This window comes from Salvelinus fontinalis, chromosome 2 (assembly GCF_029448725.1).
Source record: "Salvelinus fontinalis isolate EN_2023a chromosome 2, ASM2944872v1, whole genome shotgun sequence".
NCBI lineage: Eukaryota > Metazoa > Chordata > Actinopteri > Salmoniformes > Salmonidae > Salvelinus > Salvelinus fontinalis.
The window spans coordinates 64,535,514-64,562,322 of NC_074666.1; the positions used below are offsets into that span (position 1 = coordinate 64,535,514).

The window sequence follows — 26,809 nt, forward strand, 5'->3', positions numbered from 1 at the left end:
TTAAAATGTTCCATTTGTGTTCTAGAATAAGATATTAAATACAAACACACATGCAGACTGGCCTAGCTAACTTAGATTTTCCATTTGGTTGTCTGGTGTGCTGTTGCCAAATTTCTGCCCTGCAAGAGCTGCCCCAGTCAACTGTAAGTGCTGTTATTGTGAAGTGGAAATGTCTCGGGGCAACAACGGCTCTGCCACGAAGTGATAGGCCACACAAGCTCCCGGAAGAGGACCGCTGAGTGCTGAAGCGGATAGCGCGTAAATATCATCTGTCCTCAGTTGCAACACTCACTACCGAGTTCCAAACTGCCTCTGGAAGCAACATCAGCTCAACAACTGTTCATCTGGAGCTTCATGAAATGTGTTTCCATGGCCGATTTGCCGCACACAAGCTTAATATCACCATGTGCAATGCCAAGTGTCGGCTGATGTGGTGTAAACTCACTGCCATTGGACTATGGAGCAATAGAAACACGTTCTCTGGAGTGATGAATCACGCTTCACCATCTGGCAGTCCGACAGACAAATCTGGGTTTGGTATTTTATTAGGATCCCCATTAGCTGTTGCAAAAGTGGCAGCTACTCTTCCTGGGGTTCACATAAAACATAATACAGAATGACATAATACAAAACATTAATATACAAGAACAGCTCAAGGACAGAACTACATAATTTGTTTTAAAGGCATACATATCACATACATATCAATGCATACACAGAAACTAGGTCAAATAGGGGAGAGGCGTTTTGCCATGAGGTGTTGCTTTATCTTTTTTTTAAACCAAATTTGCTGTTTATTTGAGCAATATGAGATGCCAGGAGAACGCCACCTGCCCGAATGCATAGTTGCAACTGTAAAGTTTGGTGGAGGAGGAATAATGGTCTTGGGCTGTTTTCATGGGTCGAGCTAGGCCCCTTAGTTCCAGTGAAGGGAAATCTTAACGCTACTGTACAATGACATTCTAGACGATTCTGTGCTTCCAACTTTATGGCAACAGTTTGAGGAATGCCATTTCCTGTTTCAGCATGACAATGCCCCTGTGCACAAGGCAAAGTCTATACAGAGATGGTTTGTTGAGATTGGTGTGGAAGAACTTGACTGGCCTGCAGAGAGCCCTGACCTCAACCCCATCAAACACCCTTGGGATGAATTGGAATGCCAACTGTGAGCCACTCCTAATCACCCAACATCAGTGCCCGACCTCACTAATGCACTTGTGGTTTAATGGAAGAAAGTCCCTGCAGCAATGTTCCAACATCTAGTGGAAAGTCTTTGCAGAAGATTGGAGGCTGTAATATCAGGAAAGGGGGGACCAACTCCATAATTACCCATGATTTTTGAATGAGATGTTTGACAAGCAGGTGTCCACATACTTTTGGTCATGTAGTGTATGTATTGAGTTCTCTCTTTCCGTAAATCCCCAGCTGTCTTCCTCTGTTTTAATCTTCCTCATAAACATCCTCTATCTAATCTATTTTTATAAACAGAATACTCAACAGGTTGGAATTAACCCCGGGGGGTGTCAAACATCAGTCCCAGCAAACAGGAAGGAGTGGAACCCACTGTTTCAGGACCTCATCACCCCCCCCCCCCCCCCCCCCCCACTTTCCATACTTCGCCCCCATTCATATCCTCTCTCAGACCCTCTATTGATTATTTCTTACATTCCATCCCTCCCCTCTCCTTCATCTCGTCTGGCTCTTTACAGCGGTGACACAAAAAGATACACATCTCTCTACTTTGAATGAAAAATATGTGGTGAATACTGTTACCGTCTTTGTTGTGGGTTCTGCTGAATTCATGTGGGTATGTGTATGACACAGGGTCAGTTCTCTTGCCGGTTTGCCGTCGCCTCTGTACGCCGATGACATCATCGTTTGACATCAATTTGGACATACTCTATGAAGACGTTTGAACTCTTGAACTTATCATCCCCAGATCAGAGGCGGGGTATGGGTTCGATGCAGTGTGGGACAGCTCCTTTTCAGGATGGGGTATATAGAGCAATATACAGGACAAGCTGTTTACATGTCCACCTTCTAAACAAGTGCTCTGCAGAGTGAGAGGAAACAGAAAGTGTATGTGTGTGTGTTTACCAGAATGGAGTGGATGAGAAAATGAACCCAGAAAAAAAGGGTGGGGTGGGGCTGCTGACTATAAGTGCATCCTATTGATCTATACAGTATGTCCATCTATGCGCAGGCCCAGCCTAGTCTCAGGGGATGTTGCAAGAGAAAAACAGACAGAGACAGGGCTCTGCTAAAGAAGCATCTTCAACTATTCTGAGGAACTGTTCTCCATCTTGTGCTTTCTCTGCTTACTCAGGAAAAAGGTTGTTTGTATCTATTTATTTATTTGATTCATCAGAGTTATCAAGAGAGCTGCAAAGGTTCCAGGTTGAGTATCCTACGAGAAGCCGGCGGTTATGAGTCAAGCATTTGACTGCTTAAGTGGTCACACACTCTGTGGAATGAACCGGACATCCTGTGTAGCCCATCTTTACGAGAGGTCGTGGTGAGCAAACGCATTTTCAGGTTAGTTATGTGTTATAATCGTCTGCTCTTGGTGAGCGGAGCAGGGCTCCTTCTAACAATCTCCATCGGGCTGTGTGCCCCAACGGCTGACCAGTACTCTCGTGGAGTGGTAAGTAGGAAACCCTGCATGCTTCTTCCGGTCCAATAATGACAACTCATTTAATAACCTTCATTATTCGCATTTATGACATTCCCTCAGATTCATATGACATGTGAGATGTACACATTAGATATTACATACGTTTTCATACATAGGCATTGTTCAAATATCCAGATTGGCATACTTTGTTCAATGCTAGTATTGGGACTCTACTAATGATTTACGCTAGATCCATACTGCCATTTTCATAGAATTATTTGACTGTGGTGTTGCCCATAAATCTAATGCTTCAGTTATGTGTTTTAAACGTAAAGAAAAGCTCATGGTATTTATGTGTTTTAAACAAGAAAAGCTCATTGGACTCAAATAAATGTGGGCTGGCTGATGTTTAACAATAAATTGCATAAAGTGGTGCATGTTTACAATAGTCCTTGGAACTGAGGCCAGTGTATATGCATACTGGAGATAGTTTCACAGTGTGTGTGTGAGAGAGTGTGTGTACATGCATGTGTGTGTATGGTGTCATTCTTGAGCTGTCTTTTTGCACAAACATTTGTGTTTGTACACACGCAAACGCACTTCTTAAAAAAAAAGCTTTCTTCACATTATTGTGGAAAATATTCTGTAATATATCAAGGAATTAGGAATCACTCTGTGCATGTATGTGTGTCTCTCTCTCTCTGTGGAGGACTGGCTGAGTCGGTATGGGTACCTGCCCCCTCCGGACCCCCGCACAGAGAGGCTCCAGACCAGGGAGGGCATCCAGAAAGCTCTCCGCCAGATGCAGAGGTTTGCTGGGCTAGAGGAGACAGGAATACTGGGTAAACTCTTTTGCATACTTTTGCATCCCTGAGTCTAATTATGTTTAATTGGAAAAATATGTTGTATTGCTAAATGGACAAAATACATAAATGTTATTAAACAAAATAGTACAAAAATATGTTTTATTCAAATATATATATCGGACTGCACAGTGAAGGAAAAGCTGCCAACAAGTGCTCAGCATGTGTGGGAACTCCTTCAAGACTGTTGGAAAAGCATTCCATGGGGAAGCTGTTTGAGAGAATGTCTAGAGTGTGCAAAGCTGTCATCAAGGCAAAGGGTGGCTATTTGAAGAATCTCAAATCTCAACACTTCTTTGGTTACTACATGACTCCATATGTGTTCTTTCATAGTTTTGATGTCTTCACTATTATTCTACAATGTAGAAAATAGTAAAAATAAAGAAAAACCCTTGAATGAGTAGATGTTCTAAAACTTTTGACCAGTAGTATATATACTGTATATATATAGAGTGAGCCTGGATAACGTCATCTTTGTTTCTCCACCCTAACTGTTATTGTACACACTGATGAAAGAATAGAATATAATTATAAAAATATGAATGTCCTCTATCTCTCCCCCTCTCTCTGGCCCCCTCCCTCTCCTCCCTCAGACCATGCTACTCTTTCTTTGATGAAGACCCCTCGCTGTTCCCTGCCTGACATTGTCGGAACGGAAGACCTGAGGAAGAGAAGGAGGAAGAGGAAAAAGAGATATGCTTTGACCGGGCTGAGCTGGAAAAAGAATGATATCACCTGGAGGTATGATGTCGCTGAATAATACTAGTTATAAACTGGTTGGTTTGAGCTCTGAATGCCGTGGTATATCAGACCGTATACCACAGGTATGACAATAAATGACTGTTTACTGTTCTAATTACGTTGGTAACCGGTTTATAATAGCAATACGACATCTCGGGGGTTTGTGGTATATGGCCAATATACCAAGGCTAATGGCTGCATCCAGGCACTCTGCGTTGCGCCGTGCATAATAACAGCCCTTAGCCGTGGTATATTGGCAATATACTACACCTCCTCTGGTTTTATTGCTTAATTATACAGCATGTTTTTTGACAATGTCTAGAACACCAGTTACCAGATTCCGAATGAACTTAGTTACCAGATTTCAGATTCCAGATTTCGAAACCACTCACTTACCAGCTGTTTACGTGGCACATACTAGGCCATAATAATCTCCACTCTATTTAACATTTAAAAAACAGAGATGTGCTAGTTAAAAAGCTAAGATTTAAAGTGGGCTTCTTTTTTTAGAAATGGGTCTTGCCTGTCCCTAAATAGCAGGAAGCCAATTGTACAGTACACTCAACTTTCCTGCCAGTTCTTGACTATTGTGACACCATTTACCAGAATGCAGCAGCCATTACTCATAAACCTTTGGATGCCATCTACCATAGTGCCCTTCATTTTATCACAGGTGACTGTTTTAATGCTCATCACTGTGTCCTGTATCAAAAGGTTGGCTGGTCCTCATTATTAAAATCGCGTAGATCACTTCATTACTCCCTTTTTGTTTCCAAAGCTCTACTACTAAGCTTCCGACTTATCTAACTTGTTAAAGTATAAAAGCATGAGATACCAAACCCGTTCACAGGATTGGTTAACTCTTGAGGTTCCTCAGGTCCTCACCAAACTAGGATAATCCACTTTTAGTTTTAATACACCTCATTGCTGGAACCAACGACAAAATACATTAGAATTGGATGTTCTGGTACAGCTCGGCAATTTAAAATATTGCTTGGGGACCTTCTTACTGATGAATGTAACAGTTTTTCTAGAATATTTGTGTTGTGCTGCATTTTAGTTTGTTTTACATTGTATCGTATTTTGATTGATTTTGTCTTATGAATTGTACTGTATATGCAGGCAGGGCCATATACCAGGGTTTGAGTTTCAGTGAGTTCCGGAAAGAGAGGGATCTACAAACACTATTAGCTATACAATTGTAATGTTATACCCCTAAAAGGGGGGAAATATGATTCATTATACACAATGACACACAGAATCAGCAACTGTTCATTCAGTTGTAATGATGAATTGTATAAAATCATCAACCCTTCACATAGATATTTATTTTCTCAAATTACATAGCGTTCATGTTTCTATTCCTAGGCATTACTAATCAAGCTCCGCACCAACAGACATCAATGGAGCACACAGTCATTGCATTATCACATTCACATGAAATATTAGAGTATTAAGATTTTGTATTGATATCAGTGATGTAAGTGGTAAAAAAAAGTGGCTAATTAGTCAATTATAAACTCCAGTGGGCGATTGAGATAAGACGAACAACCATCGATACAAACTAAAACGTATTACATTTTTAGAACTGTATTTTTAATGTAAACCTATAGGGAAGATAGGCTATGTGGAGATGTTCATATTGAAACATATATTATTTTTTAAAGTTCCTAATAGGGGTGTATCGGTTCACCAAACCCACGTATCAGTAGGTATTGTGGTTTTACATTCACAGTTCGGTTTTGGTACAGCGGGAAAACACAAAGTTCAGCATTCACAATGTTCCTTGCATTGTCTGCTCTGACCGGATTGTTATATTGGGCACTGTAGGGCACTCGAGTGGCACAGCGGTCTAAGGCACTGCATCTCAGTGCTAGAGGCATCACTACAGACGCCTCTAGCACTGATTATGATTGGGAGTCCCATAGGGCGGTGCACAATTGGCCCAGCGTCATCCGGATTTGGCCGGTGTAGGCCTTCATTGTAAATAAGAATGTGTTCTTAACTGATTTGCCTAGTTAAATAAAGGTACAAAAAAAGTAACGCTTTCACTCTGATGCTGCGATTTTAACCATGTGCGAGGTGGAAATTTTACCAGTAGTGAATTTGTAAATACCAGTTGGATGCGTTCATGTGATTTGAACTAGTTGAGAAACACAGATTGTCTAATGGCCAACAAGCTGTGTCAACCATAAACTAAAAGTACAGCTTTCAAGCTTATAAACAAATTATAGAGTTTAAAAACCACAAATAGATTTATTTTTATAAATAATGTTTCGTTAATGCATTTACAGTGCCTTCAGAAAGTATTTACACCCATTATCTTTTTCCACATTGTATTGTGTTACAGCCTGAATTTAAAATAGATTAAATTGAGATTTTGTGTCACTGATCTACACAAAATACCCCATAATGTAAAAGTTGAATTATGTTTTTAGAACTTTTTACAAATGAATACAAAATTTGAAGCTAAAAGTCAATAAATATTCAACTCCTTTCTCATGGCAAGCCTAAAGAAGATCAGGAGTAAAAATGTGCTTAAAAAGCCACATAATAAGTTGCATGGACTCATTCTGTTTACAATAATAGTGTTTAACATGTTTTTTGAATGAATACCTCATCTCTGTACCCCACGCATAAAATTATCTGTAAGGTCCCTCAGTCGAGCAGTGAATTTCTAACACAGATTCAACCACAAAGACTAGGGAGATTTTCCAATGCCTCACAAAGAAGGGCCCCAATTGTTAGGTGGGTAAAAATAAAATAAAAAGCAGATATTGAATATCCCTTTGAGCATGGTGAAGTTATTAATTACACTTTGGATGGTGGATCAATACACCCAGTTACTTCAAAGATACAGTCGTCCTTCCTAACGCAGGTGCCGAAGAGGAAGGAAACCTCTCAGGGATTTCACCATGAGGCCAATGGTGACTTTAAACCAGTTACAGAATTTAATGGCTGTGATAGGAGAAAACTGATTGATAGATCAAAAATATTGTAGTTCCTCCACAATACTAACCTAAATTACAGAGTGAAAAGAAGGAAGCCTGTACAGAATAAAAATATTCCAAAACATGCATCCTGTTTGCAATAAAGCACTAAATAAATGTACTTTATGTCCTGAATAAAAAGTGTTATGTTTGAGGCAAATCCAACACATCACTAAGTACCCCTCTTCATATTTTCAAGAATGGTGGTGGCTGCATCATGTCATGGGTATGCTTATTATCGGCAAGGAATAGGGAGGGAGTTTTTATAGGATAAAAAGAAATGAAAAAGAACTAAGCACAGGCAAACTCCTAGAGAAAAACTGTCTCAGTCTGCTTTCCAATAGACACTGGGAGACATTCACCTTTCAGCATTACAATAACATAAAACACTGGAGTTGCTTACCAAGACGACATTAACTGTTCCTGAGTGGCCCATTTACAGCTTTGACTTGAATCGACTTGAAAGTCTACAGCAAGACTTGAAAATGGCTGTCTAGCTATGATCAACAACCAGCTAGAAGCAACTATTTGTCCAATGCCGTTGTAATCTACTGGGAATCCAAAATACCTTCATCAACTTGCTCTTTCATAGTTTAATGTTTTACACATTCAAAAGTCTCTCAGGCTATCACACAATGTTATGCAAATGAGTTGCTGTATGTGAGGATGCTGGAGCATACTGAGGGAGAGTTTTTGGTGAGGTGATTGTGCGGCGGGTCAGTGCTGGGGTGCACTGTCTGTGTTCATCCAAATAAATTACAACTTGGTTATTTATGGGAAATCAGTGTCCTAGGACTGTTTACACTAGTCAACAAACTACGTGTGATTTTCGGTGGCTTTACAGGCTCGTTACAAATTGGTGGAAAAGTTGAACAACCCGGGAACAGCAATCGACAAACACTGACCGACCGACAGCCGGTGGTGGATCAGCTGGGTGCAGTCGGATTGACCAGCCGGTGTTCATGTCAGAATCTTTCGAGGGGAAAAAAGATGAATGGACTGTTTGGATTGAACAATTTGAGTTAGCAGCGCAAGTGAATGGATGGTGAGCGGTAGATCGTTTGAACTTTCTCATGCTGTTGCTGAGGGGAAATGCGCAGAGATTTTGTAGTACTTTTCCTCAGGATACCAAGAATGATTACAACAGTGTGAAAGTGGCTTTGCAGAGGCATTTTGAGCCACCGGAACATGCTGACTGGAATCATGCATTTTTTTCAGGACAGAAAAGGTAAGTCGTTGAGTGCATTCATGACTTTGGGCATTATTTAAGCAGGCTAGCTTCAAAGGATTATCCAGATTATAGCACGAGCACACGTAATTCGCTGGCACGAGACCATTTTATTGCACACATTGGGTGCAGTGATATGCGTATGCACCTGCGCAAGGCAGTACCAAAAACGTTGGAAGAGGCAATTAGTATTGCTACAGAGCTTGATCAGATAAAGCAGCTAGAAATGCTGGAAAGTGAAGACACTGCACAATAAAAAGTGTACATGTGTGGTACAAGCAAGGTTACTCTGCCTCCAGTTGGAGACAGTGTCAGAGTTACAAAAGAGATGTTCGAGTCATTGTGTGAGAGCGTTGCACAGTTGCGGAATAAGGTGCAGTATCTGGCAGCGAGGCAGCCACATCAGAGGCAGACATACTAAAGCAGCAGAGCGTTTCCAGGGTCTTCTACAGTAGCAACGGCAAACGCCACGGAAGGATACAGACTGGACCAGGGAGAGGGAGATCTAGCTTCCCCGGGAGCGACAGAGGACAGCCTACGTCGACCAATAGCAGGGCCTGCTGGAAATGTCATTGCACATGAAAAGAACTGTCCTTTCCTTTTCCATGTCAGCGCAGCATCGGCTTCAACTACATGCACAGCTGACCAGTCCACAGCGAGAATTACATCAAGTGTGGTGGAGAGTGGGGTTTACCTGTGCACATTTGCTGACTCCGAGTATGAGGTCATGGTGGACTCGGGGTCCAGGTTTCCATGGTACACGAACAGGTATGGAGAAATGCAACTGGAGATAAGAGTGGTACATTGCAACCATACCACAGCATGGTTAAAGTAGCAAATGGACAGTTTCTCTCAGTCTTGGTGACCTGGTCCACAGTCATGAACATTGAATCTGACCTGGGATTTTGTCGTTGCTAGCAACGCAGACCAGTGTGTACTGATAGCGACAGACTTTCTGGTAAAATATGGGGCTGTACTTGACGTGAAAAAGAAAACATGTGTTTTGGGGAAGCAGATTCCCTAGATTTTCAGGGGAGTGTGTTAAGTGGTGTTGATAAATTACACGATTATCCCCTCCAGAAGTGAAATGTTCATAACTGGTAAAGTTGAGGGTACAGTAAACAATGACAAAACTGAGGGTCTTCTTGGGCCCTGTGTTAAAGTCACTGATACAAGTAACCAGTTGGTAGTGTCGTGGAAATTCTACACTTAAATGAATAATTATTTATTATCAGCGCGCTGGAGATGTTCCAACCAACTCAATGCACCAAGTACACATGTCGATCAGGAGCTCTCCTGGGGCAGTCTCGTTAGTTATCTTATATAGATTTCAGCCAGCTAACTGAGGTGCAGCTGAGAGCTGTAAAGGAAATGGTGTGGAGGTATGTGGGAATATTTAGCACTGGTGATTTTGATTTGGGCTGCACTAAACTAGTCCAGCATAGGATTGACACAGGGGACACCAGGCCTATCAAACAAGCATTGAGGCGGGTGCTTGTTCATCTGCAAGCAGAGTTTGACAAGCATTTGCAGGATATGTTAGAAAGGGGAATAGTTAACCCATCCAGCAGTCCATAGGCAGCACCAGTGGTGTTAGTAAGAAAGAAGGACGGCTCAATCAGCTTCTGTGCGGATTACAGAAGGTTAAATGAGAACACTGTAAAAGATGCTTATCTATTTCCTAGGATTGATAAGACCTTGGTCTTGCTTGCCGGTGCTCAGTGGTTTTCCACTTTAGACTTTGCCAGTGGTTACTGGCAAGTCGAGATGCACCCCGAGGATCGGCAAATGAATTACTTAAAAATCATACAATGTGATTTTCTGGATTTTTGTTTTAGATTCCGTCTCTCACAGTTGAAGTGTACCTATGATAAAAATTACAGACCTCTACATGCTTTGTAAGTAGGAAAACCTGCAAAATCGGCAGTGTATCAAATACTTGTTCTCCCCACTGTATATAGTAGATAGACCAAATAGCCTAATGAAAAAAGCATCTAATCAACAATGGCATTATTTTCAATTAACTCTGCAACTCTTCCAACTATTCATGTTTTTCACAACTGCTGTCAGCTTGATGCCAAAACAAATACATACTGACATAGTAAAATAAATAAAAGTGTGAAAAAATTATAAAACAAATGATTATTTCATTCTGAATCAATATGATTGCCGGAGAACAAGGCTGATGTTTTACGTATTCCTAACCAATCGTTTTTTTGTTTGTTTCTTTGCGTTGTTTGTAGCTTATTTTTTTATTTATTTTGTACATAATGTTGCCGCTACCGTCTCTTATGACCCGAAAAGATCTTCTGGACATCAGGACTGCGATTACTCACCACAGACGGACTGGCAGAATCCTTTTTTTCCTTTAACGAGTCCGACGAGCCCGACGTGAATGATATACTGCTTCCCCAGGAACAGGCCCAGTTCCCCCATAATTTGCGTGAAGAGAAGGCGGAGAAAAAGGGGCCAGAGGGCGGGCTGCCTTCTGAGAATTCGTAGGAAATCAAATAAACTCCTACTTCCTTCCATTCTGCTAGCAGTCTTTGGAAAATAAAATCGATGACCTATGCGGAAGATTAAACTACCGGGACATTCAAAACTGTAATATCTTATGCTTCACGGAGTCGTGGCTGAACGACAACATTATCAACATACAGTTGTGTGGTTATACGCTGTATCGGCAGGACAGAACAATGACGTCTGGTAAGACAAGGGGCATCGGACTATGTATTTTTGTAAATAACAGCTGGTGCACGATATCTAAGGAAGTCTCGAGGTTTTGCTCGCCTGAGGTAGAGTATCTCATGATAAGCTGTAGACCACACTATCTACCTAGAGTTTTCATCTGTATTTTTCGTAGCTGTCTACATACCACCACAGACTGATGCTGGCACTGAATGAGCTGTACTCCAAACAGGAAAATGCTCAACCAGAGGCGGCGCTCCTAGTAGCCGGGGACTTAATGCAGGGAAACTTAAATCAGTCTTACCAAATTTCTATCAGCATGTTAAATGTGCAACTAGAGTGAAAAAACTTTGGACCACCTTTACTCCACACACAGAGACATATACAAAGCTCTCCCTCGCATACAAATTTGGTAAATCTGACCATAATTCTATCCTCCTGATTCCTGCTTACAAGTGAAAATTTAAGGAAGCACCAGTGACTCGATCAATAAAAATGTGGTCAGATGAAGCAGATGCTAAACTACAGGACTGTTTTGCTAGCACAGACTGGAATATGTTCCGGGATTCCTCCGATGGCATTGAGGAGTGCACCACATCAGTCACTGGCTTCATCAATAAGTGCATCGATGACATCGTCCCCACAGTGACCGTACATACATACCCCAACCAGAAGCCATGGATTACAGGCAACATCCGCACTGGGCTAAAGGCTAGAGCTACTGCTTTCAAGGAGCGGGACTCTAACCCGGAAGCCGATAAGAAATCCCACTATGCCCTCCGACGAACCATCAAACAGGCAAAGCGTCAATACAGGACTAAGATCGAATCGTACTACACCAGCTCTGATGCTCATCGGATGTGACAGGGCCTGCAAACCATTACAGACTACAAAGGGAAGCACAGTTGAGAGCTGCCCAGTGACATGAGCCAACCAGACGAGCTAAACTACTTCTATGCTCGCTTCTAAGCAAATAACACTGAAAAATGCATGAGAGCACAAGCTGTTCCGGAAGACTGTGTGATCACGCTCTCCGCAGCCGATGTGAGTAAGACCTTTAAAAAGGTCAACATTCACAAGGCCGCTGACCAACTGGCAAGTGTCTTCACTGACATTTTCAACCTCTCTCTGTCCGAGTCTGTAATACCAACATGTTTTAAGCAGAACACCATAGTCCCTGTGCCCAAGAACACTAAGGTAACCTGCCTAAGTGACTACTGACCCGTAGCACTCACGTCTGTAGCCATGAAGTGCTTTGAAAGGCTGAAGATGGCTCACATCAACACCATTATCCCAGAAACCCTACACCCACTCCAATTAGCATACCGCTCCAACAGATCCACAGATGATGCAATCTCTATTGCACTCCACACTGCCCTTTCCCATTCTCAGTCCCCTCCTGTACTCCCTGTTCACTCATGACTGCACGGCCAGGCACAACTCCAACACCATCATTATGGTTGCCGATGACACAACAGATGTTGGCCTGATCACCGACAAAGACGAGACAGCCTATAGGAGGAGGTCAGAGACCTGGCTGTGTGTTGCCAGGACAACAACCTCTCCCTCAACATGATCAAGACAAAGGAGATGATTGTGGACTACAGGAAGAATGGGACCGAGCACACCCCCATTCTCATCGACAGAGCTGTAGTGGAGCAGGTTGAGAGCTTGAAGTTCCTTGGTGTCCACATCACCAACAAACTAACATGGCCCAAGCACACCAAGACAGTCGTGAAGAGGGCACGACAACACCTATTCACCCCCAGGAAACTGAAAAGATGTGGCATGGACCCTCTGATTCTCAAAGGTTCTACATCTGCACCATCGAGAGCATCCTGACTGGTTGCATCACTGCCTGGTATAGCAACTGCTCGGCCTCCGGCTTCAAGGCACTACCCCCCCCCCCCCCCCCCTTTTACACCGCTGCTATTCTCTGTTATTTTCATCTATGCATAGTCACTTTAATAACTCTACCTACATGTACATATTACCTCAACTAACCGGTGCCCCCGCACATTGAATCTTTTCTGTTACCCCCCTGTGTATAGTCTCGCTATTGTTATTTTACTGCTGCTCTTTAATTACTTGTTACTTTTATTTATTGTTCTTACTTGTATTTTTTTTTAACTGCATTGTTGGTTAGGGGTTCGTAAGTAAGCATTTCACTGTAAGGTCTACACCTGTTGATTTCGGCGCATGTGACTAACACAATTTGATTTGATTTGAATCCCTGATATTACACACCAATGGTATTCACTAAGTTGATGGTTCATATTCTGAAGTACCCTAATGGGCCACTATATGTCTTGTGATAGATTACATAAAATCCTTGAAAGATAATTATGGTAGTTTACAGGTAAACTTAGAAAGTTTCCAGTAATATACCCTCCCTTTGCAACCCAAATCTCCTCTCATGCCCTCCCTCATCCTCCCCCACTCCAGTGTGCTCAGCTACCCCTCCCCCTCACTGTCCCCCTCCCTCCACCCCGAACTGGTGGATCTCATCCTCACCTACGCCCTCCGTGTGTGGAGCAACCCCACCCCCCTCAACTTCCAACTTCTTCGCCCCTCCCGGGACCACCCCGACCAAGAGGGGGACTTCAGGGTGTCCTTCCCCAGCTCCTACCACGAGGACGGGTACCCCTTTGATGGCAGAGGGGGCACCCTGGCTCACGCGTTCTTCCCCGGGACGGCGGACATGGCGGGGGACACCCACTTTGACAATGGGGAGAGCTGGAGTTACGGGTATGGAGGTGAGGGAGAGGCTTAGGGCGTAACACACATAAACAGTGTGTACTTCTGTGAATAACATAATGAGATTTGAATTGCTTTATCTCTCCCTTTCTCTCCCCTCCCTCCATTTCTCTCTTCATCTTTAGCTCCCCCAACCTCTGTCTCCCTTTTTTTCCCCTTCCTCCATTTCTGTCATTCTCCCTCTATTGCCAAATAGCCTATACCTACAGTATATGTATCATCTCGGTACTGGTACCCCTTGTATATAGCTAAGTTGTTACAATTTAAATGGTTACAATTAATTTTTTTATTCCTTGTGTTATTATTTTTCAATTATTTTCTCTTTGCATTGTTGGGGAGGGCACGTAAGTAAATATTTCACTGTTAGTCTGCAACTGTTGTTTACTAAGCATGTGACAAATACAATTTGATTTGAGATCGATTGTCTCTCTTTCTCTCCTCTCCATCTCTCTCTCAGATGACATTGGCACCACTGATCTCTTCACGGTAGCGGTGCATGAGTTTGGCCACGCCCTGGGTCTTTCACATACCTCTTCCAATCCCTCCATCATGAGGCCATACTACCAGGGGACTGTGGGGGACATCCAGAGCTACACACTACCTACAGATGACAGGCAGGGAATACAGGCTATATACGGTACACACCATCACAATCACACACAGTGCACACACACATTTGAAGTCTTCGTTTGGGTCCTCAACAAAGGGAAATGTTAGAAAGACCCATATGCAGAGACACAGGAACACAAATGCTCATAAATACTGAAATGGTATTTCATAGGAAAGAGAAGAAAGTCTGCCACGCATCCCACTCCGGCCTCCACCACTCCCAAGCTACCTTTCCTGCCCAGTCCTCCATCCCCAAGACTAACACCACGGTGAGTGTATAACTGGGCAAATACTGCAAATACTACAACTTGTTATAGTTAAGATACTATATGACAATATCATGCAAATATCATAAAGATACAGTACCCTCTCACTACCGCCCCTTACAAACACAGCCCAGACCCTGCTCTGCCAGATCGCTGTGAGGGGAAATATGATGCCATTGCCAACATCAGAGGAGAAGTCTTCTTCTTCAAGGGTAAGAAGAACAACCATTTTGCATGTTAACTATAGAAAAATGTATGGGCTTGGGACTGTCAGTGTCTGTGTGGCGCCATTTTTTCTAAATTTTCCCGCACGTGGTCCAGCCCCCTAGCAATTTGAGATCCAGTCGATGACCTTCAGTCCCTCGCCATTTGAGTGACAGCTAGTAAAATGAGAGAGAGAAATCATTTGAGTGATAGCTAGCAAGATGCACACACAGCAGAGAGAGAGAAAGACACAGGAAAATTTCCTCTTGTGTGCTACCTATATCCTTCTACTAGAATCCACATACATTAATGAGGACAGCTTCTCTATCTTGGAGGGGGAAATCAATAATTTCCAAGACCAGGGACATGGCGTCCTTAATTCCAGAACTGGAAAGGAACCTGACACCCGCAGCACACAGGGGGACAAACACCTATCTAGAGGAGACAGCATTCCCTCCCCCATATGCCCCCCTAGGCACAATTACGACAACATAACCAACAAAAACGGGTCACAAATCCTGCAGCTCTGGGTATATACATAGTCAATGGTAGGCTTCGAGGGGACTCCTATGGTAGGTACACTTATAGCTCATCTCTTGGCAGTAGTACTGTAGACTACTTTATCTATGACCTCAACCTAGTCTCTCAGAGCGTTCACAGTCAGCCCACTGACAACCCTATCAGATCACAGCAAAATCACAGTCTAATTGAACAGAGCAATACTCAATCATGAGGCATCAAAGCCAAAGGAACTAAATAATATTAAAGAAATGCTATAGATGGAAGGAAAGTAGTGTGGAAACCTACCAAAAAACAGATAGGCAACAACAAATTCAATCCCTTTTAAACAACTTCCTGGACAAAACGTCCCACTGTAAGAGTGAAGGTGTAAAGTATATTTGACCTCTCAGCTTCCCTATCAAATCTAAAAATGTCAAACAGAAAACCGAAGAAAATGAACAAAAACGACAAATGGTTTGATGAAGAATGCAAAAACCTAAGAAAGAAATTCAGACACCTATCCAACCAAAAACATAGAGACCCAGAAATCCTGAGCCTACGCCTTTACTATGGTAAATCACTAAAACAATACAGAAATACACGTAATTGAACAATCCATAGAGTCGAACCACTTGTGGGAAAATTGGAAAACACTAAACAAACAACAATACGAAGAGTTATCTATCCAAAACAGATAGATAACTTCTCCAATCTTTTTGGTCGTATAACAAAGAACAAACAGCAAAAACATATACATGATCAAATATAAATCTTAGAATCAACTATTAAAGACTACCAGAACCCACTGGATTCTCCAATTACTTTGAATGAACTACAGGACAAAATATGGTATCCTCAATGAAATTATAAAATATACAGACCACAAATTCCAATTGGCTATACTTAAACTTTTTAACATCATCATTGGCTCTGGTATCTTCCCCAATATTTGGAACCAAGGACTGATCACCCCAATCCACAAAAGTGGAGACAAATTTTACCCCAATAACTACCGTGGGATATGCAACCTTGGGGGAAAAAATGCATTATCATTAACAGCAGACTCGTACATTTCCTCAGTGAAAACAATGTACTGAGCAAATGTCAAATTGGCTTTTTGCCAAATTACTGTACGCTAGATGGCACCCTAATTGACAAAGAAACAAAACAAAGGCAAAGTCTTCTCATGCTTTGCTGATTTCAAAAAAGCGTTTGACTCAATATGGCTTGAGGGTCTGCTATATTTATTTATTTTATCTTTATTTTTTAAATATAAATTGATGGAAAGTGGTGTTGGGGGAAAAACATACAACATTATAAAATCCATGTACACAAACAACAGGTGTGCGGTTAAAATGAACAAAAAATGCATTTCTTTCCACAGGGCCGTGGGGTGAGACAGGGATGCAGCTTAAGCCCCACCCTCTTCAACATATATATCAACGAATTGGCACTAGAACACTAGAACAGTCTGCAGTTCCTGGCCTCACCCTACTAGAATCTGAAGTCAAATGTCTACTGTTAGCTGATTATCTGTTGCTTCTGTCCCCAACCAAGGAGAGCCTACAGCAGCACCTAGATCTTCTGCACAGATTCAGTTAGACCTGGGCCCTGACAGTTAATCTCAGTAAGACAAAAATAATGGTGTTCCAGAAAAGGTCCATTTGCCACGACCACAAATACAAATTCCATCTAAACACCGTTGCCGTAGAGCACACAAAAAACTATACATACCTCGGCTTAAACATCAGCGCCACAGGTAACATTCACAAAGCAGTGAACAAGCTGAGAGACAAGGCAAAAAGGGCCTTCCATAGAACCCATTACCTTTTATGGTTGTCAGGTCTGGGGTCCTCTCATCATCCAATAATTCACAAAATGGGACAAACACCAAATTGAGACTCTGCATGCAGAATTCTGCAAAAATATCCTCCGTGTACAACGTAAAACACCAAATAATGCATGCAGAGCAGAATTAGGCCGATACCCGCTAATTATCAAAATCCAGAAAACAGACGTTAAATTCTACAATCACCTAAAAGGAAGCGATTCCCAAACCTTACATATAAAAGCCATCACCTACAGAGAGATGACCCTGGAGAAGAGTCCCCTAAGCAAGCTGGTCTTGGGGCTCTATTCACAAACACAAACAGACTCCACAGAGCCCCAGGACAGCAACACAATTAGACCCAACCAAATCATAAGAAAACAAAAATATAATTACTTGATTCATTGGAAAGAATTAACAAAAAAACTGAGCAAACTAGAATTCTATTGGCCCTAAACAGAGAGTACACAGTGGCACTTATACAGTGCGCAGGCTTTTAGCATAGCCCCTTTTACACACCTGCTGGCTTACCCCTACTAGCTAACCACTAGCAGCCTTGAAACACATCACAGTGTTTCTCATACAAAATCAAAATAAACCTTTATCATCATAGTAGACATTGAACGTCTATAACCAAACTGGCTAAACTGTTCTTTGATGATGGTAGCTATAGCTAACCCCATACTAAACGGAGTGCTAATGTTACTAGCAGCAGTAACAGTAAATCCAGGTAAACTCAGCAATAAAAGAAACGTCCCTTTTTCAGGACCCTGTCTTTCAAAGATAATTCGTAAAAATCCAAATAACTTCACAGTTCTTCATTGTAAAGGGTTTAGACACTGTTTCCCATGCTTGTTCAATGAACCATAAACATTTAATGAACATGCACCTGTGGTATGGTTGTTAAGACACTAACAGCTTACAGACGGTAGGCAATTAAGGTCATAGTTATGAAAACGTAGGACACTAAAGAGGCCTTTCTACTGACTCTGAAAAATACAAAAAGAAAGATGCCCAGGCTCATCTGCGTGAACGTGCCTTAGGCATGCTGCAAGGAGGCATGAGGACTGCCAGGGCAATAAATTGCAATGTCCGTTCTGTGAGACGCCTAAGACAGCGCTACAGGGAGACAGGACGGACAGCTGACACCTACACAGGATCAGTCCATCCGAACATCACACCTGCGGGACAGGTACAGGATGGCAACAACAACTGCCCGAGTTACACCAGGAACGCACAATCCCTCCATCAGTGCTCAGATTGTCCGCAATAGGCTGAGAGAGGCTGAACTGAGGGCTTGTAGGCCTGTTGTAAGGCAGGTCCTCACCAGACATCAGCTGCAACAACATTGCCTATGGGCACAAACCCACCGTCGCTGGACCAGACAGGACTGGCAAAAAGTGCTCTTCACTGACGAGTCGCGGTTTTGTCTCATCAGGGGTGATGGTCGGATTTGCGTTTATCGTCGAAGGAATGAGCGTTACACAGAGGCCTGTACTCTGGAGCAGGATCGATTTGGAGGTAGAGGGTCCGTCATGGTCTGGGGCGGTGTGTCACAGCCTCATCGGACTGAGCTTGTTGTCATTGCAGGCAATCTCAATGCTGTGCGTTACAGGGAAGACCTCCTCCTCCCTCATGTGGTACCCTTCCTGCAGGCTCATCCTGACATGACCCTCCAGCATGACAATGCCACCAGCTCGTTCTGTGCGTGACTTCCTGCAAGACAGGAATGTCAGTGTTCTGCCATGGCCAGCGAAGAGCCCGGATCTCAATCCCATTGAGCACGTCTGGTACCTGTTGGATCAGAGGGTGAAGGCTAGGGCCATTCCCCCCAGAAATGTCCGGGAACTTGCAGGTGCCTTGGCGGAAGAGTGGGGTAACATACAGCAAGAACAGGCAAATCTGGTACAGTCCATGAGGGTGAGATGCATTGCAGTACTTAATGCAGCTGGTGGCCACACCAGATACTGACTGTTACTTTTGATTTTGACCCCCCCCCCCCCCCCCCCCCCCCTTTGTTCAGGAACACATTATTCCATTTCTGTTAGTCACATGTCTGTGGAACTTGTTCAGTTTATATCTCAGTTGTATGTTCATACAAATATTTACACAAATTAAGTTTGCTGAAAATAATCGCAGTTGACAGTGAGAGGATGTTTCTTTTTTTGCTGAGTTTATAATGGCTGACCCAACATTGGCTACCATGATATCCTGCAACTTATATCGGCCAATAAAGATCACAGTTTAGCAAAAATAAAGACATACCTTGAAACAAAAGATGACATTATTTCAATTGGTATTTGAACATTTATTTTTGCAAAACATGCAGTGTTGATGTACGCGAGTTGTTGTAGCTTGCTTGCTAGCTAGCTAGCCTATTCCATCCCCAAACACCATGCTAGATCCGAGTGGGCGAGTTCGTTTTGCATGGACTGTTTTAAAAAAAAATCATCTACTAGCAACATAACATGACAAAACTCTTTGGGCAATTTAGTACCTACTTACCCAATTCGCCTCCATCACCGAAGCCACCAGCAGGCTGTTCCTTTCTTTTTGACGTCAAAGCCCAATGTATTGTTGGTATAGGAGTTTTTGATAAATGTAAATCACATTGCGAAAATAGAAGTGGATATCATTTATTTTTGCATGAAGACTGTTTAGATAAAATACAATACATTTACGTTGTTAGATTTGTGGAACAAACTGTCTATCGTGCAACTTTTCCTTTATCACTTATATAAGGTCAACTGTAACCCGTACATTGTACACGAATACGTATGCATAGTGCATACACTTACTGTATACTGTACACCTAAAACACACACGTTCCCATTCTCTCTCCCCCCCAACCTGTGCCTCTCCCTTTATTTTCTCTCTCTCTCCCTCCCTCTCTCAGGTGCTTTTTTCTGGCGTGCTCAGCAGTGGGGTTCTCTGGTGTCTTTCAACCCAGCATTGATCCACAACTTTTGGGTTGGGCTCCCCCTAAGGCTGGACCGGATCGACACAGTCTATGAAAGGAGCGACGGACACATCATCTTCTTCATTGGTGAGATAGGCGAAAATATTCAAAAATATATAATACTGCATAATATGATATGTTATACCTCTAAATATATAATATTCTCAATTGTATATTGCTTACTGTTATGTGCTTGTGTGAGTAGTATATGAATGCCCAAATGTGTGTCTTCTATCTGTTTATGTCTGATAAATTATATATTTCAATGTGATTAATCTCTCTCTGGTTGTCCTCTGTCCTCTCTACTCTCTGTGCAGGAGCCCAGTACTGGATGTTCAAAGACAGGGCCTCTTTACCTGGGTACCCACGCTCCCTAGAGGAATGGGGCATGCGTACCATGGAGGGTCGGCCACTGGAGAGGGTGGAGGCGGTGTTTGTGTGGGCACACAATGGGAAAACGTACGTGTTCAGCGGAGGGGAGTTCTGGAGATTTGACGAAGGGGGGCAGGACAGGAAACTGGAGGGGGGGTACCCCAAAATGGCCTCCCTCTGGACAGGGGTGCCCTCTGACCCCGATGACATCATCAGCTGGGGAGACGGTAAGAAATACGCTAAGTTAGTGTTTGCACCTAATCACAGATCCAGGATCAGATTGGCCTTTACCCAATCCAACCATTTTACCCAGGGATGGGCAACTGGCGGCCCCCACTTTTGTAGGCCCGCGGATCCATTTTTTTGGGGGAACTCAGTTGGGGTCGCAACTTACTGTTGAGAGTTAGAGCAATGAATACAAAAGGTGCTATTTCAAAATTTTGCATAATTTCTATTATGTCAGTCACTCAATTACTCAATTACAGTAGCCCATGTCCGCTAACATTTTTTTGATTGGTAAATTAGTCTAGCGACCAGCTATCTAAACTTGTAGTAAGCATGGTCGAAATACCGACCTATGGCAAAATGTGTAGAATTGCAGGAAATTAGCTGTAAAACGGCAAATTCTTTTGCCGGCCGCTGAGCAAAATGAGTAGAATTGCAAAATCTTCTCTCCGTCCCATAGCAAAATGCACCATGCTCTACCAACTGACCAATACAGGACCACACTACAGTACTCTGAGAGAAGCTTTGTGGGTCCTTAAGCCATAGTAAAGTGTCGTTTTGGGGCACTTTTAGTACCAGTCAAATCTTTGGACACACCTACTCATTCAATGGTTTTTCTTTATTTTTTAAATATTTTCTACATTGTTGAATACTAGTGAAAATATCAAAACTATGAAATAACACATAGAACCATGTAGTAACCAAAAAAGTGTTAAACAAATCTAAATATATTTTTGCCTTGATGACAACTTTGCTTTATGAGGAATGCTTTTCCAACAGTCTTGAAGGAGTTCCCACATATGCTGAGCACTTGTTGGCTGCTTTTCCTTCACTCTGCGTTCCAACTCATCCCAAACCATCTCAATTGGGTTAAGGTTGGGTGATTGTGGAGGCCAGGTCATCTGATGCAGCACCTGATGCAGCATCCTTCTTGGTCAAATAGCCCTTACACAGCTTGGAGGTGTGTTTTGCGTCATTGTCCTGTTGAAAGTGCAAACCATATGGGTTGGCGTATCACTGCAGAATGCTGTGGTGGCCATGCTGGTTAAGTGTGCCTTGAAATCTAAATAAATCACAGACAGTGTCACCAGCAAAGCACCACCACACCTCCTCCTCCATGCTTCACGGTGGGAACCACACATGCAGAGATTATCCGTTCACTTACTCTGCGTCTCACAAAGACATGGCGGTTAGAACCATAAATCTCAAATTAGGACTCATCAGACCAAAGGACAGATTTCCACCGGTCTAATGAACATTGCTCGTGTTTCTTGGCCCAAGCAAGTCTTCTTCTTATTGATGTCCTTTAGTAGTGGTTTCTTTGCAGCAATTCGACCATGAAGGCCTGATTCACACAGTCTACTCTGAACAATTGATGTTGAGATTTGTCTGTTACTTGAACTCTGTGAAGCATTTATTTTGGGCTGCAATTTGAGGTCCAGTTAACTCTAAAGAACTTATCCTCAGCAGCAGAGGTAACTCTGGGTCTTCCTGTGGCAGCCCTCATGAGAGCACGTTTCATCGTAGCGCTTGATGGTTTTTGCGACTGCACTTGAAGAAAGTTTCAAAGTTCTTGACATTTTCTTGAATGATCTTCATGTCTTAAAGTAATGATGGACTGTCGTTTCTCTTTGCTTATTTGAGCTGTTCTTGCCATAATATTGACTTTGTCTTTTACCGAATAGGGCTATCTTCTGTATACCACCCTTACCTTGTCACAACACAACTGATTGGCTCAAATGCATTAAGAGGGGAAAAAATTATACAAATTAACTTTTAACAAGGCACACCAGTTAATTGAAATGCATTCCAGGTGACTACCTCATTAACTTCTACTTGCACACAATCCCGGATCCGGGAGCACCCCCATCAGTAAAAAAGCTGACTAGCATAGCCTAGCATAGCGTCACAAGTAAATACTAGCATCTAAATATCATTAAATCACAAGTCCAAGACACCAGATGAAAGATACACATCTTGTGAATCCAGCCATCATTTCTGATTTTTAAAATGTTTTACAGGGAAGACATAATATGTAAATCTATTAGCTAACCACGATAGCAAAAGACACAACTTTTTTTCTCCACCATTTTTTCCCTGCATAGGTAGCTATCACAATTTCGACCAAATAAAGATATAAATAGTCACTAACCAAGAAACAACTTCATCAGATGACAGTCTGATAACATATTTATTGTATAGCATATGTTTTGTTAGAAAAATGTGCATATTTCAGGTATAAATCATAGTTTACCATTGCAGCCACCATCACAACCCTCACCAAAGCAACTAGAATAACTACAGAGACCAACGTGAATTACCTAAATACTCATCATAAAACATTTATGAAAAATACACAGCGTACAGCAAATGAAAGACAAAGATCTTGTGAATCCTGCCAATATTTCAGATTTTTTAAGTGTTTTATAGCGAAAACACAATATAGCATTATATTAGCTTACTACAATAGCCAACCACACAACAGCATTGATTCAAGCCAACAATAGCAATAACGAATAAACCAGCAAAATATATAAATTTTTTCCCTAACCTTCTCAAACTTCTTCATATGACAGTCCTATAACATCATATTACACAATACATATAGAGTTTGTTCGAAAATGTGCATATTTAGCGGCACAAATCGTGGTTATACAATGAGAATAGTAGCCAAGCTGCCAACAATATGTCGGGAGAAATCTTGGGAGAGGCACCTAATCTAATCAGTAACTAATCATAAACTTGACTAAAAAATACAGGTTGGACAGCAAATGAAAGATACATTAGTTCTTAATGCAACCGCTGTGTTAGATTTTTAAAATTAACGTTACTACGACATACAGCGTGCGTTAAAGCGAGACCGCACCGAAATTAATGGCGGAATATGAGTTTTACATTTTTCAACAGAACAACGAATTAACATCATAAATAGTTCTTACTTTTTGATGAGCTCCCATCAGAATCTTGGGCAAGTTGTCCTTTGTCCAAAAGAATCGTTGCTCGGTTGTAGATTGTCGCCTTCACCTTTGGAATTAGCAGTAAACATTAGCCATGTGGCCCAGACGTGCCCAACTCACTAGAACGCAGCACAAATAAATATCAGAAAATCGCAATATACTGATATAAACTGATATAACACGGTTTAAAATAACAACATTATGATGTCTTTAACACCTATATCGAATAAAATCAGAGCCGGATATATCTAAGGGCTATAACGGGAGCTTTCTAGAACGCCATCCTGAGGTCTGTCTTGCGTCATGGCGAATGTTGAAAAGAGTGGACCCCACGTTCTTTATATGGCCTCAGATCTGCCTAGCAACACCATTCCAATTCTCACTATTTGCTGACATCCAGGGGAAGGCGTATGCAGTGCATCTCAACCAATAGAAGACATGCAAATTAATAAACTGACCTCAGAACAGCCTGGCTCATTTCAGATTTCTCACTTGCTGACAGGAAGATTGCTCCAACTCGAGTTCTGTTTTACTCACAGATATAATTCAAACGGTTTTAGAAACTAGAGAGTGTTTTCTATCCAATAGTAATAATAATATGCATATTGTACGAGCAAGAATTAAGTACGAGGCAGTTTAATTTGGGAACGAAATTTTTACAAAGTGCAAAAAGCACCCCCTATTGAGAAAAGGTTTTAAGCTGGTTGAGAGAATGCCAAGAGTGTGCAAAGCAGTCATCAAGGCAAAGGGTGGCTACTTTTAAGAATCTCAAATCTCAAATATATATTAATTTGTTTAACACTTTCTTTTGTTACTACATGATTCCATATGTGTTATTTCATAGTTCTGATGTATTCACTATTATTCTACATTTTAGAAAATAGTAAAAATAAAGAAAAGTCCTTAAATGAGCAGTTGTGTCCAAACTTTTGACTGGTACTGTATGTGTTGTAGGAGTTATCGGAAGTTCCGACTGGGAAGTTTTGCTTGAATTACAAGTGGGAAAACAAGTATTTTTTGTTGTGATGTTTTACCACTGACCTTTCACCTTTTCAACCAAAAGATGAAAACAAATCAATTTGACAATTACAAACTTAGCAATGTGAATATATCCAGTTTGACCATATTGTAAATGTTAAGAAAGCTAGCTAACTTTATTATTAGCAATGTTAGCTAGCTTATCTAGCTACCTAAATCTTGTTGGTTGAATAATTGTTCCGACTTTAAAAGCACTTACACAATCATGTTGAACTTATAATTTCCCACTTCCCACAAGCACATGAATGCCCCATTCGTCACATGAATAGAATGTAAATATATTATATGCAACTTTACTGAGAGTGTGATATTGGAAGATTCTCAATTGTGGAAAAGTCTACCACACCCTCTCGAAGGAGAAAAGCATGCACACATTTAAAAAGTAGTTATATAACCATTTTATTTTAGGATTCCTCCCCTGTAAATGTAATTTGCCTGATGACGCACGAGTGGAGGAGAGTCTAATTTCATACAAGCGTATTTCTTTCAACGTTTCCTCTTCTCGCCTCCGCTCCTAGAATACCTCAACCTTTTTCAAAAGGAGGCGAGGAGAGGATGGAGGAGAGGAAGCGAGGAGTCGAGCAACACCAATTGAGAATCTCCCAATATGTTTAGTTGACCACATCTCTCCTTGAAGTACACAAACCATACCACAATCACTCTCTTCCCTCTGCCCCTCAGGAGATGCTTATTTCTTCAAGGACACCTCCTACTGGGTGCTAAAGAGAGGGGGATTGGACCAGGGAAGTATCACTCCAAAATCCACAGCAGTGGATTGGATGAAATGTAAGGTTGGTGCACCAACTTCCACCCACTTACCCAAAATGCCTCACCCTACAGGCAGAGACTGTGACCGGAGCAGAACTGTAACAATACAAGCATCTTATTGGCTAATTATTGTGTCTGTTTCTGTTTTGTTGTTATTTTCTGTTTCTGTATGTTAGTGTTCACGTTTTTCAATGTTTTCTTTCTCTGTCAACTACAATGATTACAATGATTTGGTGAAAATGAAATTAAATAGATAAAATGACAGAATGGCAGGGTTCAGGAGTTGTGATGATTTCAGTGTTCAGAGGACTGTAAGCCATTTAAATCAAATCAAATTTTATTTGTCTCATACACATGGTTAGCAGATGTTAATGCGAGTGTAGCGAAATGCTTGTGCTTCTAGTTCCGACAATGCAGTAATAACCAACAAGTAATCTAACCTAACAATTCCACAACTACTACCTTATACACACAAGTGTAAAGGGATAAAGAATATGTACATAAAGATATATGAATGAGTGATTGTACAGAACGGCATAGGCAAGATGCAGTAGATGGTATAGTGTACAGTCTATACATATGAGATGAGTAATGTAGGGTATGTAAACATTAAAGTGGCATAGTTTAAAGTGGCTAGTGATACATGTATTACATAAAGATGGCAAGATGCAGTAGATGATATACAGTATAGTATATACATGTGAGATGAGTAATGTAGGGTATGTAAACATTATATTAGCTTCATTGTTTAAAGTGGCTAGTGATACATTTTTACATAATTTCCATCAATTCCCATTATTAAAGTAGCTGGAGTTGAGTCAGTATGTTGGCAGCGGCCACTAAATGTTAGTGGTGGCTGTTTAACAGTCTGATGGCCTTGAGATAGAAGCTGTTTTTCAGTCTCTCGGTCCCTGCTTTGATGCACCTGTACTGACCTCGCCTTCTGGATGATAGCGGGGTGAACAGGCAGTGGCTCGGATGGTTGTTGTCCTTGATGATCTTTATGGCCTTCCTGTGACATCGGGTGGTGTTTACAGTGTATTTAAGTATGTCCGTCTGGTCATTATGTCTTGTGATGTACTGTATGTCACCTGATATGATGTATGTCTTGTGATATATGTTATCTGTACACCAATTATGTCTGTCCTTTGTTGCAAAGACAATTTCCATATGGGATATTAAATTATACTATTCTATCCTA

The 26,809-nt window shown here is 41.8% G+C and overlaps 1 protein-coding gene across 1 annotated transcript; it reads left to right on the forward strand.

Annotated features, from left to right (window-relative positions):
• Positions 1–1,615: 1,615 nt before the first annotated feature.
• On the forward strand, positions 1,616–26,809 carry mmp25a (matrix metallopeptidase 25a). Its single transcript, XM_055941665.1, has 10 exons — positions 1,616–2,644; positions 3,324–3,456; positions 4,071–4,218; positions 13,570–13,880; positions 14,339–14,518; positions 14,663–14,759; positions 14,886–14,968; positions 20,186–20,335; positions 20,566–20,847; positions 25,522–26,809. Exons 1-10 carry the CDS (start codon positions 2,543–2,545, stop codon positions 25,782–25,784), a joined length of 1,749 nt encoding a protein of 582 aa, XP_055797640.1. The 5' UTR covers positions 1,616–2,542; the 3' UTR covers positions 25,785–26,809.